Raw genomic sequence first — 15,212 nt, forward strand, 5'->3', positions numbered from 1 at the left:
GTATGATGTTGTATCGATCAGGTAGTGTAAGGGTTATGCCCGCTTCACAGTGACAGACCAAACTCCCTGTTTAAAGGGACAGTCTACACCAGAATTTTTATTGTTTTAAAAGATAGATAATCCCTTTATTACCCATTTCCCAGTTTTGCATAACTAACACATTTATAATAATATACTTTTAACCTCTGTGATTATCTTGTATCTAAGCCTCTGCAAACTGCCCCTTTTTTTTGACAGACTTGCAGTCTAGCCAATCAGTGCCTGCTCCCAGATAACTTCTCGTGCACAAGCACAGTGTTATCTATATGAAATACGTGAACTAACACCCTCTAGTGGTGAAAAACTGTTAAAATGCAATCTGAAAGAGGTGGGCTTCAAGGTCTAAGAAATTAGCATATGAACCTCCTAGGTTAAGCTTTCAACTAAGAATACCAAGAGAACAAAGCAAAATTGGTGATAAAAGTAAATTGGAAAATTGTTTAAAATGACATGCTCTATCTGAATCATGAAAGTTTATTTTGGCCTAGACTGTCCCTTTAACGCACCGCAAACAACCGCAAACAGTCCATTTGCACAACCACAAACTCCCCATTTGCACAAGGTTGGATACCAAGCTAGCCATGTCCCGTTCCTTGTCCTCACTGATGTCATTGAAGGTCTCTTCCTCCACCCAGCCACGGACAACACCAAGGGTCCCCGAAAGGTGACAACAAGCCCCCTGGGACGCCTACTGTGTTTGGTCTTCCACCTCCTCAAAGCCACCTTCCTCCTCTGACTCCTCTTCTTCAGACTCCTCTCTCTGCGTTGTCTCTCTCTGCGTTATTATAAGGTGTGTTAAGTAGTACTATTCCTATCAGTTTAATCCCTGTTCCGTCCCCTATCAGGGGACGTGTATATGGCACGGATTTTAGCAACCGGGAGATGGAAAAAGATGCTTGGTCGGTCCTCCTACTTCAAATTTGGGGCACTGCGCATGCAATCTAATGTGCCACCAGATAGGAGTGGTGTGTTAAGTAGTACTATTCCTATCAGTTTAATCCCTGTTATGTGCCTTTTTTATTGGCTTGGTTTTTGAAGCCACAGTGCTGCACCAGAGGCCAGAAAAATTAGGCATGTACACATGCCTGAAAAATTAGGTATTGTTGCAGCCGCTGCTGTAGCTGAAAGTGCCCTAAAACATTGCGGCTTGAACCCTAGTTGGTGGTGGATAAGTCACGCAAGTCATCCGGCATTCGAAAATTAAATACAGCAGCGTGTGGACCATTTTTAGCCCAAGGCAGCTCATCTCATCAGGCTTTTTTACTCGAATGTATCACCTAATATCAGTCCCTTCGGGATACATCCCTCATTCATCTTAATAAAGGTGAGGTAATCTAGACTTTTTTGACCTAGGCGACTTCTCTTCTCAGTGACAATACCTCCTGCTGCACTGAAGGTCCTTTCTGACAGGACACTTGAAGCGGGGCAGGCCAGAAGTTCTATCGCAAATTGGGATAGCTCAGGCCACAGGTCAAGCCTGCACACCCAGTAGTCAAGGGGTTCGTCGCTCCTCTGAGTGTCGAGATCCGCAGTTAAGGCGAGGTAGTCTGCTACCATTCGGTCGAGTCGTTCTCTGAGGGTGGACCCCGAAGGGCTGTGGCGATGCATAGGAGTTAAAAAGCTCTGCATGTCCTCCATCAACAACACGTCTGTAAAGCATCCTGTCCTTGCTGGCGTGGTCATGGGAGTCGTAGGATTACTTTCACCTCTTCCCCTGTTAGATTCCCGTTGTGCTGTGACATCCCCCTTATACGCTGTGTAAAGCATACTTTTTAATTTATTTTGGAACTGCTGCATCCTTTCCGACTTGTTGTAATTCGGTAACATTTCAGGCACTTTATGCTTATACCGGGGGTCTAGTAGCGTGGACACCCAGTACATGTCGTTCTCCTTCAGCTTTTTTATGAGGGTCACTCAACAGGCATGACAGCATGAAAGATCCCATTTGCACAAGGTTGGATGCCGAGCTACTCATGTCCCGTTCCTCGTCCTCAGTGATCTCACTGAAGGTATCTTCTTCCCCCAGCCACGTACAACACAACGGGTACCAGATAGGTGACAACGAGCACTCTGGGATGCCTGTTGTGGTTGGTCTACCTCCTCCTCCTCAAAGCCACATTCCTCCTCTGACTCCTCTTCCTCACAATCCTCTTCCAGCGTTGCCGCTGGTCCAGCAAGCGATGCTGATAAGGCTGTTTCTGGTGGTGATGGTGACCACAACTCTTCCTCTTCACGCTCATCTCCGGCCTGATCCAGCACTCTTCGCAGGGCACGCTCCAGGAAGAAAACAAATGGTATGATGTCGCTGATGGTGCCTTCGGTGCGACTGACTAGGTTTGTCACCTCCTCAAAAGGACGCATGAGCCTACAGGCATTGCACATGAGCGCCCAGTAATGTGGAAAAAAAATTCCCAGCTCCGCAGAGGCTGTCCTAGCACCCCGGTCATAGAAAATACTCGTTAATGGCTTTTTCTTGTTGGAGCAGGTGGTCGAACATTAGGAGTGTTGAATTCCAACGTGTCAGGCTGTCGCAAATCAAGCGCCTCACTGGCATGTTGTTTCGCTGCTGGATATCGGAAAAGTGCGCTATGGCTGTGTAGGAACGCCTGAAATGGCCACACACCTTCCTGGCCTGCTTCAGGACGTCCTGTAAGCCTGGATACTTATGCACAAAGCGTTGTACGATCAGATTACACACATGTGCCATGCACGGCACATATGTCAACTTGCCCAATTTCAATGCCGCCACCAAATTACTTCCATTGTCCGAAACCCCTTTGCCGATCTCCAGTTGGTGCGGAGTCAGCCACTGATCCACCTGTGCGTTCAGGGCGGACAGGAGTGCTGGTCCGGTGTGACTCTCTGCTTTCAGGCAAGTCAACCCCAAGACGGCTTGACACTGCCGTGTCCAGGATGTGGAATAATACCTGCGGAGCTGGGGGGGTGCCGTTGATGTGGAGCAAGACACAGCAGCAGAAGAGGACTCAGCCGAGGAGGTTATGGAAGAGGATGGAGTAGGAGGAGTAGAGGAGGTGGCAGCAGGCCTGCCTGCAAGTCGTGGCGGTGTTACCAACTCCTCCTCTGCAGAGCCACGCATTCCATGCTTGGAAGCCATCAGCAGGTTTACCCAATGTGCAGTGTAGTTGATATACCTGCCCTGACCATGCTTTGCAGACCCGCTATCAGTGGTCAGATGGACCCTTGCCCCAACACTGTGTGCTAGACATGCCATTACTTCCTTTCGCACAATCGAGTACAGGTTGGGGATTGCCTTTTGTGCAAAGAAATTTCGGCCGGGTACCTTCCACTGCGGTGTCCCAATAGCTACAAATTTTTTGAATGCCTCAGACTCCACCAGCTTGTATGGTAAAAGCTGGTGGGCTAACAGTTCAGACAAGCCAGCTGTCAGACGCCGGGCAAGGGGGTGACTTTGTGACATTGGCTTCTTACTCTCAAACATGTCCTTGACAGACACCTGACTGTGGGCAGATGAGCAGGAACTGCTCCGTTAGAGAGCCGGATTGGCGGATGGTTGAGAGGGGGCAAGGAGGACAGCAGTGGTTGACGTGGCTGAAGATGCTGGACCAGGAGGAGGATGGCAGCTTTGAGTTTGTGTGCTGCTTCTACTCATATCCCATAGGCGTTTGTGATGTGCGATCATGTGCCTTCGCAAAGCAGTTGTACCTAGGTGGGTGTTGGACTTCCCACGACTCCGTTTCTTTTGGCACAGGTTGCAAATGGCATCGCTGTTGTCAGAGGCAGACACACACAAAAAATGCCAAACTGCTGAGCTCTGCGATGACGGCATTCTGGTGGTGGCAACAGCATGCGTTTATTGGCGTGCTGTCTGGCTGACCCCGGTTGCCGATGCATGCTGTCTGACTGTGACACTAGCTCCTTGCAACGACCTCCCCCTGCTTCCAACTCATCTCCTCCTCTCTGTCTCCCCATCTGAACTTTACCCCTGTTCTTTTTCTCTTCTAGCGGGCACCCACGTGACATCCATGGACGTATCGTCATCATCAACCGCTTCACTTGTATCTGACAAATCAACAAAGGAAGCAGCAGCGGGTACAACATCATCATCATCACACCGTACGTCCATGTCTGTAATGCTGCCTGACTGAGACATATCACTGTTATCTACATCCTCTGTCAATGATGGTTGCGCATCACTCATTTCATCCAACTGATGTGTAAAAAACTCCTCTGACAGATCAAGTGAAGCGGCTGTGGTGCTAGTGTTGATGGTGGCGGCAGGCGGGCGAGTGGTAACTTGAGAGGTGCCCGAAGATAAGCTGGAGGAGGATGGTGCGTCAAGGTTCGGAGCGGAAGCTATAGAAGATTGGGTGTCCTGTGTTATAAAGTCAACTATGTCCTCCTCAGACCTTTTCGAGTTCATGGGACGTGGCCTCTGAACACTGGGCATTATTCTAGTGCCAAAGGGAATCACAGCACCACGACCACGACGGCACCTGCGGGGTGGCCTGCCTCTGCCTGTCATTTTTTTTTAAATGTACACTTACACTACTATTAAACAAGATATGAGTGGTGGCACTGGGCAAGTGGGCACAGTATACGCTGTGAGACTGATACAAAAAAGCAGACTGATGTTTCACAGTCCAAAAAGTTTTTATTTTTTTAAATGTACACTTACACTACTATTAAACAAGATATGAGTGGTGGCACTGGGCAAGTGGGCACAGTATACACTGTGATCCTGGCACACACGCTGGCAGGCAGGCAACTGCAATTAGATTACACAAGCAGACTGATGTTTCACAGTCAAAAAAGTTTTTTTTTTAATTTACACTACTGTTACACCAGATATGAGTGGGGGCACTGGGCAAGTGGGCACAGTATACGCTGTGAGCCTGGTACACACGCTGGCAGGCAGGCAACTGCAATTAGATTACACTAGCAGACTAATGTTTCACAGTCAAAAAAGTTTTATTTTTTAAATTTACACTACTGTTACACCAGATATGAGTGGTGGCAATGGGCAAGTGGGCCTGGCACACATGCTGGCAGGCAGGCAACTGCAATTAGATTACACTAGCAGACTGATGTTTCAAAGTCAAAAAAGTTTTTTTTTAAAATTTACACTACTGTTACACCAGATATGAGTGGGGGCACTGGGGAAGTGGGCACAGTATACGCTGTGAGCCTGGCACACACTCTGGCAGGCAGGCAGGCAACTGCAATTAGATTACACTAGCAGACTGATGTTTCAAAGTCAAAAAAGTTTTTTTTTTTAAATTTACACTACTGTTACACCAGATATGAGTGGGGGCACTGGGCAAGTGGGCCTGGCACACACGCTGGCAGGCAGGCAACTGCAATTAGATTACACTAGCAGACTGATGTTTCAAAGTCCAAAAAGTTTTTTTTTTTTTTTTAATTTACACTACTGTTATACCAGATATGAGTGGTGTCACTGGGCAAGTGGGCCTGGCACACACGCTGGCAGGCAGGCAACTGCAATTATATTACACAGGCAGACTGATGTTTCACAGTCAAAAAAGTTTTTGTTTTTTTTAATTTACACTACTGTTACACCAGATATGAGTAGGGGCACTGGGCAAGTGGGCATAGTATACGCTGTGAGCCTGGCACACATGCTGGCAGGCAACTGCAATTAGATTACACTAGAAGACTGATGTTTCACAGTCAAAATTTTTTATTTTTTTAAAATTTACACTACTGTTACACCAGATATGAGTGGGGGCACTGGGCAAGTGGGCCTGGCACACACGCTGGCAGGCAGGCAACTGCAATTAGATTACACTAGCAGACTGATGTTTCACAGGCAAAAAAGTTTTTTTTTTTTTTAAATTTACACTACTGTTACACCAGATATGAGTGGTGTGGCACTGGGCAAGTGGGTCTGGCACACACGCTGGCAGGCAGGAAACTGCAATTAGATTACACTAGCAGACTGATGTTTCACAGTCAAAAAAGTTTTTTTTTTAAATTTACACTACTGTTACACCAGATATGAGTGGTGTGGCACTGGGCAAGTGGGTCTGGCACACACGCTGGCAGGCAGGCAACTGCAATTAGATTACACTAGCAGACTGATGTTTCACAGTCAAAAAAGTGTTTTTTTTCTTTAAATTTACACTACTGTTACACCAGATATGAGTGGTGTGGCACTGGGCAAGTGGGCCTGGCACACACGCTGGCAGGCAGGCAACTGCAATTAGATTACACTAGCAGACTAATGTTTCACAGTCAAAAAAGTTTTTTTTTTAAAATTTACACTACTGTTACACCAGATATGAGTGGTGGCACTGGGCAAGTGACTTGGCAGGCAGGCAACTGCAATTAGATTACACAGGAAAAAAATAAAAATAAATAAAAAATGATGTTCTAGTCCTAAAAAGGGCTTTTTTGGGGTGTTGTGCTTACAGCAGAGATCAGATGAGTCCTTCAGGACTGTAGTGGACACTGAATACACTAGCCTAGCTATAAATTTCCATATTAAATCACCAGCAGCTACACTGTCCCTCCTCTCACTAACAATGCAGCTTCTGAATGAATCTAAAATGGCTGCTGTTCAGGAGCTGGGAGGGTCTGGGAGGGAGGGTCTGCTGCTGATTGGCTGGAATGTGTCTGCAGACTGTGAGATACAGGGTCAAAGTTTACTCAATGATGACGAATAGGGGGCGGATCGAACATTGCATATGTTCGCCTGCAGAGCGAACGCGAACATGCTATGTTCGCCGGGAACTATTCGCCGGCGAACTATTCGCAACATCACTATTTCTGAACAAAGGGGATCCCAGAGAAGCATTTACAACCATTCATGCCATAAGTTGTTTGTAAATAATTTCAGTGTGAAACCTAAAGTTTGTGAAAAAATTTGTGAAAAAGTGAACAATTTTTTTTATTTGATCGCATTTGGCGGTGAACTGGTGGCATGAAATATACCAAAATGGGCCTAGATCAATACTTTGGGATGTCTTCTAAAACAAAATATATCAGTGTTCCAATGTAAGTAGTGCTAATTTTGAAAAAAAGTGGTTTGGAAATAGCTACTTGTATTTATTGCCCTATAACTTGCAAAAAAAGCAAAGAACATGTAAACATTGGGTATTTCTAAACTCAGGACGAATTTTAGAAACTATTTAGCATGGGTGTTTTTTGGTGGTTGTAGATGTGTAACAGATTTTGGGGGTCAAAATTAGAAAAAGTGTGTTTTTTTCCTCATATTTTGTCATTTTTTTATAGCAAATTATAAGATATGATGAAAATAATGGTATCGTTAGAAAGTTAATTTAATAGCGAGAAAAATGGTATATAATATGTGTGGGTACAGTAAATGAGTAAGAGAAACATTACAGCTAAACACAAACATTGCAAAAATGTAAAAATAGCCTTGGTCCCAAACGGATAGAAAATGAAAAAGTGCTGGGGTCATTAAGGGGTTAAACAACTTTCCAATTTACTTTTATCACCAATTTTGCTTTGTTCTCTTGGTAGACTTAGTTAAAAGATAAACCTAGGAGGTTTATATGCTAGTTTCTTTGTCCTTGAAGACCGCCTCTTATATGAATGCATTTTGACAGTTTTTTACCACTAGAGGGTGTTAGTTCATGTGTGTCATATAGATAACACTGTGCTCAAGCATGTGGAGATAGCTAGGAGTAAGCACTGATTGGCTAAAATGCAAGTCTGTCAAAAGAACTGAAATAAGGGGACAGTTTGCAGAGGCTTAGATACAAGATAATCACATAGGTAAAAAGTATATTAATATAACTGTGTTGGTTATGCAAAACTGGGGAATGGGTAATAAAGGGATTATCTATCTTTTAAAAAAATAACAATTCTGGTGTAGACTGTCCCTTTAACAGAGTGAGTCCATCTATTTCCACCAAGAAACATACCATTTATTACACAATCTGTGTGGAGACACAAACAACAGAGGGCGCGTCCAAGTGTAACACTGTGGTGTACTAAACAGATGAATAGAAGAGAATCACTGTACTCACAATTGTGGCAGCACCAATGTGCTAAGTGACACAGACTGGGATCTCTCAGTGACCCAGCTCACTGCTCCAACGGTTATGTGGTCAGGCAGACTAACTCCTCTCAAACAGACCTCTCAAACAGACAATTGCCCCTTGAGACACTTGCTACGCGTTTCTCAGCTGTAACTCACTGTTTCCTCAGGCATATGTCTGTTACTAACAAGCACGACCTATTTAAACATACTAACTACCTATCAGGATGTAGCATCTGCTCACACCCACTTTACCGCATGTGTTGCATGTCAAATTAATCAAAAGTATTAACAACAAGGTAACTGGTTACAGTACAACATATTATCTAAAACGTTTATATCATAGTATTAAAAGTCATACTTATATATTCTATTAGTCCTCTCATTTGATGGAAATCCTAGATCCATAGTATGTGTAGAAAGCGAACTTGCTTATATTAATAATGACCCTTATGTATTCTTGGTTCTATAACCAATGACCTGTGTATCTAGTAGTGATTTGTTCGCTATACTTATCGATCTCGCAATCTACCAAATCCTCAAATTTGTTTTGAGATGTCAATATCGTATATATAATTCTTAAGTTTAGTTTTAAATAAACTTTTTTCTCCAAGTGTTATTTATTTGTGAGATATACTAGATTATCCTTCAGATGCTGGTGTGATCTATGAATAATACTGGATGTTGATATTTAGATATTTAGTTCCTTCAAAATGAGCTCACATTTGTGTTTGATTAGTTAAAAGCTGCCATATCAACGTTCTTGTTTAGACCCATTGGAGATAATGATTGAAAACTTGTAGATCCATATGCCTACTACCAGGGCTTTCGTCGCACCTCCCGATCGAAGCCTATTACAATGTGTGACTCCCCCCCCTCCCCCCACTTACACGTTATTCATAATGTTCCTAAAACACACGTCCTTAAACACGGATGTGCTCTCACAAATAAATAACACTTGGAGAAAAAAGTTTATTTAAAACTAAACCGGTAGACCTGAGAATTATATATACGATATTGACATCTCAAAACAAATTGGAGGAGTTGATAAATTGCCATCGATAGGTATAGCGAACAAATCACTACTAGGTACACAGGTCATAGGTTATAGAACCAAAAACACATAAGGGTTATTATTAATATAAGCAAGTTCGCTTTATACACATACTATGGATCTAGGATTTCCATCAAATGAGAGGACTAATAGAATATATACGTATGACTTTTAATACTATGATATAAAGGTTTTAGATAATATGTTGTACTGTAACCAGTTACTTTTATGTTGTTAACACTTTTGATTATTTTGACATGCAACACATGAGGTAAAGTGGGTGTGAGCAGATGCTAAATCCTGATAGGTAGTTAGTATGTTTAAATAGGCCGTGCTTGTTAGTAAGTGACATATGCCTGAGGAAACAGCGAGTTACAGCTGAGAAACGCTTAGCAAGTGCCTCAAGGGGCAATTGTATCACCCTAATGTTGAAGAGTTGTTTTTATTTTTTTTTCATAAACACCTATTTTATACTACAAGCACAAGTCTGTTTGAGAGGAGTGAATCTGCCTGACCACATAATCATTGGAGCAGTGAGGTGGGACACTGAGAGATCCCAGTCTGTGTCACTTAGCACATTGGTGCTGCCACAATTGTGAGTACAGTGATTTCTTTCTATCCATCTGTTTGGTACACCACAGTTTTACACTAGGTGGCGCACTCCGTTATTTGTGTCTCCACACAGATTGTTTATCATCCAAATATTAAGGAGAGGAGCAGCCTTGAGAATTCACCATATCCCATTTTCCTAAATGAGAAGATTTATATATGGGTTTATTTTGAGATCCTAATCTGATTTAAGACACCACAAAGGAATTGACATTGTTATTTTCCCCTTTTTCCCACCCTGGACTGAAATAAATGTAACATTTTCATTTAACATTCCATTTAGTGTCTATTTATGTCACACACATACACACACACATATATATATATATATATATATATATATATATATATATATATATATATATTTATACATATTGTATCTACACAATTGACACCAATTGTGTCGCCCCTAGGGACCTTCGCTGTCTATAGGCATAGGTTGTTTAGTACCATTTAATACAGTTTGATGTTGTAATGTACAAGTTGAACTAGTAATATTACTGACAGCCAACAAAAATATATAGCTCTTTGTTTCTTAGAAATAATAGAAATGTACTTACCAAAGGTTTACTAAGAAAACGTGTTCTATTTCCTGGAGGATCTCTAATTCTCTAAAAACATTTCGTACTTCATCCCGCTCAATACATTGTTGTTTGTTCATGTATTTCATGGCATACATTGTTTCTGTGTCTTTTTTTTGAACAATACAAACCTACAGTTGTATGAAAGAAGAAAAGGAGGAAAAAAAGAATATTAATTAGAGTCTTTGAAATTAGTAACAAAAAAACACAGAAACAATAAACATAACCTCTACATCAAAAAGTGCTGACAATGTTAATTATCATCAACAAATGGAAATTTATGTCAGTTTGTTTTATAAAACAACATTAAAGAGACACTAAACTCAAAAAAATTCTTTATCTATTCAGATAGAGGATACAATTTTAAACAACTTTCCAATTTTATTACAAGACCAGAGACTCATATTTTGCATTCTCTCTCTTTACTACTTAAATGCAGTTATTCAAAGTATAGATGAAAATACAACAAACTGTCAAATTTAAAAAGTAGACAGTAAAAAACAAATAATACATCAGTGACCAATCAGAATAGAGAACTGATTAAACTAAAATGACATAACCAATCAAATTGCTAATAAGACCTATAAACTGTCCACAATACAGCAATACATCCTCTTTCTTTTACTGCTTCAGAAAGATAAGTATTGCTATATTGTTTATTGTTAATAAAAAATTATTATTATTGTTTTTTGCTCATATCGTTTTTATATATTGTTTATCCCTTCATTATTAGTTGCAGTTACTTCTTTTTTGGTTTAACTTTTTTATTACTTTTCAGCTTACTTATTATTTTTCTTTAATTTTGTACTCCCATTGTTGTTTTCTCATTCCGGTTTTCAACTTTGCCTACTTCAGCCGATTACGAAGCATCCTTTGCTTGTAATCGGCTTCTTTTCCCCGGCTGCGTTATGCAGCACTGTTCCGTCGTCCATGTTGAGTGTGGAACCGGCTTCAGTGCGCATGCGCAGCCTGTCCTCACTTACTACGCAGTTGCTTTTTCAAGTTCGTCCGACTAACAGCTGTTTCAGTCGGGTGATAGCAACATTGTTGCTTTCCGGCTGTTCTTTTAATAAGACATATTTTTGCTGTTTAGTTCCTTGTTCTCTGTCTCCATCTTTTGGCCATAATTTAGTATAACTCTTGTTAATTATAAGTTATTTAAATTTATCTTTTGACTTTTGTTCACATCTTTTGGGGTCAATATATTTTAATTTATATTGTTAAATTTATTGGATAAGATTTTTATTAGCTTGTTTTAATAAATTTATTAATTTATTTATTTAAGTTTATTTAATTATTTATATATCCTTTAATTATGTCTCAATCTTCAGATTTGAACCCTCTTAATTCAGAAAGTGTTCAAAAGATGATTGATACATCAATGAATTCTATGTTACAAAAAATTTCTTTATTAATTGATAAATCATCTAAAAAGACTTTAAAAAGGAAAAGGCCCATTTCAAGTGGCATTAAAACTAGTAAAAAATTATTAAAGAAATCTCGCCAGATTGTCTCTGGTTCTGTTGTTCCTGACAGGCAAGGAAGAAAAACCCCTGTAACTCCCTCTACTCCCAAGAGGTTACTTATGGGAGAGGCTTTGGCCAATTATGAAGAATCTGAGATTTCTGATACTGAAGTTAATTCCGACTCATCTTTGGATGCTAATAAATCTGAAAATTATATTTCTAATTCTTCAGATAATTCTTCGGCCTCTCCGAAGATTAAAAAACTCAAAAAAGTTTTTAAAAAATCTAAACATTTGGATTCTTCAAAGGTTGAATTTTTTGATTGCCTAGGAAATCCTAGGTTTAATGCAGATGATCTGCACCACCCTAGATCTGCGGAGTGGTGCCCTTCATCTGATATTGCGGAATTCATTGATTACCAGATAAGACAACCATTAAAGAGAGATTCTAGAAATAAGATGAGGGCGGAATGCCCCAGACCAATTCTTCCTAACAACGCTTGTATTACACCTGAAGTAGATCCAAAAATTTTAAAATTCATAGGGTCTCCAGGTTTTAAGTTAAAGAAGGGCATGGACCGTGCTTGGAAAATTTGTCAAGACAAAATGCTTGATACTATTGGTCCTTTAGCAAAGTTATTTGACTTATCTGAACAAGCGGTATATGATAATTCATTGCTTGATCCGGTCGTAGTCAGAGAATGGCTGCAGAGGATGCTCAGTTTTCTGGGTAACGCCAACTCTGCTATGTATACCGAACGCAGACGAAATATTCTTAGACGTATTGACCCCAAGGTGTGTGATTTCGCCATTAATGAAATAAATTCAGATACTAATGGCCTTTTATTTGGAGACACATTTATAAAGGAACTTAACAGTTATGTTAATACCTTCTCTAATTTGAATAAAGTTCGTACTTCTATGAAAAAGATTTTTCATCAGGAACGTTTTTCTGAACAGGCTGGGAAAGGTAGAGGCCGCTTTCCCGGCCGTGCCTCTTATCCAAACAGGTCTCAATTTATCAACCAGCAATTTCATTCTCAAAGATTGTATCAAAATCCAATCTCCTCAAATTTCTTCCCATCCAGAGGGAGATTTTGGAATCCTAGACTCCAGCGTTCGAGGCAAAGATCTCGCCCATCTCAAGGTAAATTTTTATTTCCCTCTTTCTCAGAATTCTTTCCAAAACTTAGTAGGAGGCAGATTGTCTCTTTTTGCTCAAAATTGGAAATTAATAACTTCAGATCAATGGGTTCTTCAGACGGTTTCAGGTCTTTTTATAGATTTTATTTCTCCCCCACTTCAAAAATCCCTTCCATTTCCAATAAAATTTTCTGTTTCAGACAAAATTTTAGTTCAAAAAGAAATTTTAAATCTCATAGAAAAACAAGCAATAGAACCAGCTTCAGATCCTCAAAATTGCTTCTACAGCAATCTTTTTCTAGTAAAAAAGAAAAATGGTCAATTTCGCCCTGTTATAAATTTAAGAACTCTGAATGCCTTCGTGGTTTATCAACATTTCAAAATGGAAGGTATTCATCTTCTCAGAGATTGTCTTCTAGACAACGATTTTTTAGTCAGACTAGATCTAAAAGATGCCTATCTCACGATTCCAGTAACTTTAGTTCACAGGAAATTTCTTACTTTCAAGTGGGAAGGAAAAATCTGGAGTTTCACTTGCATGCCCTTCGGATTATCTTCAGCCCCTTGGATTTTCACCAAATTGATGAAACCTATAATTACTTGGCTTTGTCTTCGCGGTGTTCGTCTTATTATCTATCTAGACGATATTTTGATTATGAATCAAGATTCAGTTGTTTTGACTTCCCAACTCAATTTAACTATTTATATTTTAGAAAATTTAGGTTTCTTAGTCAACAAAGAGAAATCTGTTCTTTCTCCAACCAAATCTCTAACCTTTTTGGGTTTTCAAATAGATACATTGAAATCTACCTTAAGTCTTCCCAGAGAGAAAATTGTGAATATCAAAAAAGAGATTTCAAAAACTCTTTCTTTGTCTTTAGTTCCCATCAGGACTATAGCCAGAATAGTTGGGTTACTTTCATCCTCTATTCAGGCTATTTTCCCTGCTCCTCTTCATTACAGGGAACTTCAACGTTTAAAAATTTTTCATCTTCAGAAAGGTCTGTCATATTCTCATTTGATTCCTCTTTCTTCAGAAGCCAAAGAAGAACTTTCATGGTGGTTATCCCATATAGAAGCTTGGAACGGGAGAGCCATTTTTGGGAAATCTCCGGATTTAATCATAGAATCCGATGCCAGTCGTTCGGGCTGGGGAGCTCGTTGTGGCCCTTCAATCACAGGAGGAAAATGGTCTTCAAGGGAAAAACTTTTTCATATCAATTGCTTAGAACTTTTGGCAGGCTCTTTTGCAGTCAAAAGTTTTGTAAAAGATTCTTTGCCAGTGTCAATTTTACTCAGAATGGACAATATTTCTGCAGTCCGTTATTTGAATCGTTTAGGTGGTACAAAATCAAGAGATTTGTCGATTATTACGAAAGAATTCATTCATCTTTGCTTGGACAGAAATATTTCTGTCAAAGCGGAATATATTCCAGGATTATCCAATGTCGCAGCGGATTGGGGTTCTCGTTATCTGACAGATTCCAGCGATTGGAAACTTCATTATCAAGTTTTTCATTCGCTTCAATCTCTCAGGGGTCCCTTTTCGATGGATCTGTTTGCTTCGAGACTGAATCATCAGATTCATCCTTATTTCAGTTGGCGTCCAGATCCAGAAGCATTGGCGATAGATGCATTTCTCCATCCTTGGCCTCGTCAGACAGCTTATGCCTTTCCTCCTTTCTCAATGATTCAGAGAGTCATTTCAGTAGTCCGTCGGGATCTTCTTTCAATTCTTCTCATCACTCCACTTTGGCCATCTCAACCTTGGTACCCATCTCTTCTAGAATTGTCTGTCAACCATCCTCTTCTTCTTCCCGTTTTTCCTCTTCTGTTGTCAGATCCAGAAGGTCATCCTCACGATCTTATCATTCAAGGATCTCTTCGTCTTATAGCTTGGTCAATTTCGGGCAATCTTCATCATTCAAAGGTTTATCTCAACAAGCTCAAGAACTCCTCGGGGATTCTTTGGCCCCCGGGACCAAAAAATGCTATTTTTCCGCATGGACCAGATGGACTGGCTGGTGCATGGAAAGAAGTTTGGATCCCTTTTCAGTGGATATAAGTTGTATTATTAATTTCCTTACTTCTCTTTTCGAATCAGGATTAGCTTACAGAACCATCAATGTTTCTAGATCTGCAATTTCAGCCAAACATTCTTTTATTAATAATTTCCCTGTGGGTCAACATCCTTTAATTTGTAAATTAATGAAAGCAATTAAACTTAAAAGACCCCCAACTCCTAAATATTCTTCTTTTTGGGATGTTGATCTTATTTTTTCCCTCTTTAAATCTTGGCCTTCTAATGAATTCTTA

At 40.4% G+C, this 15,212-nt stretch overlaps 1 protein-coding gene across 1 annotated transcript in view; it reads right to left on the reverse strand.

Moving 5' to 3' along the window:
• STK32C (serine/threonine kinase 32C) overlaps positions 1-10,401 on the reverse strand; it is a 149,895-nt gene extending 139,494 nt beyond the window's left edge. Inside the window, exon 1 of the mRNA XM_053692592.1 lies at positions 10,268-10,401. Within this exon, the coding sequence (XP_053548567.1) occupies positions 10,268-10,386 (119 nt within the window). The 5' untranslated portion in view covers positions 10,387-10,401. The remainder of the gene's footprint in view (positions 1-10,267) is intronic.
• Between the last annotated feature and the right edge of the window lie 4,811 nt (positions 10,402-15,212).

This window comes from Bombina bombina, chromosome 9 (assembly GCF_027579735.1).
Source record: "Bombina bombina isolate aBomBom1 chromosome 9, aBomBom1.pri, whole genome shotgun sequence".
Lineage (NCBI taxonomy): Eukaryota > Metazoa > Chordata > Amphibia > Anura > Bombinatoridae > Bombina > Bombina bombina.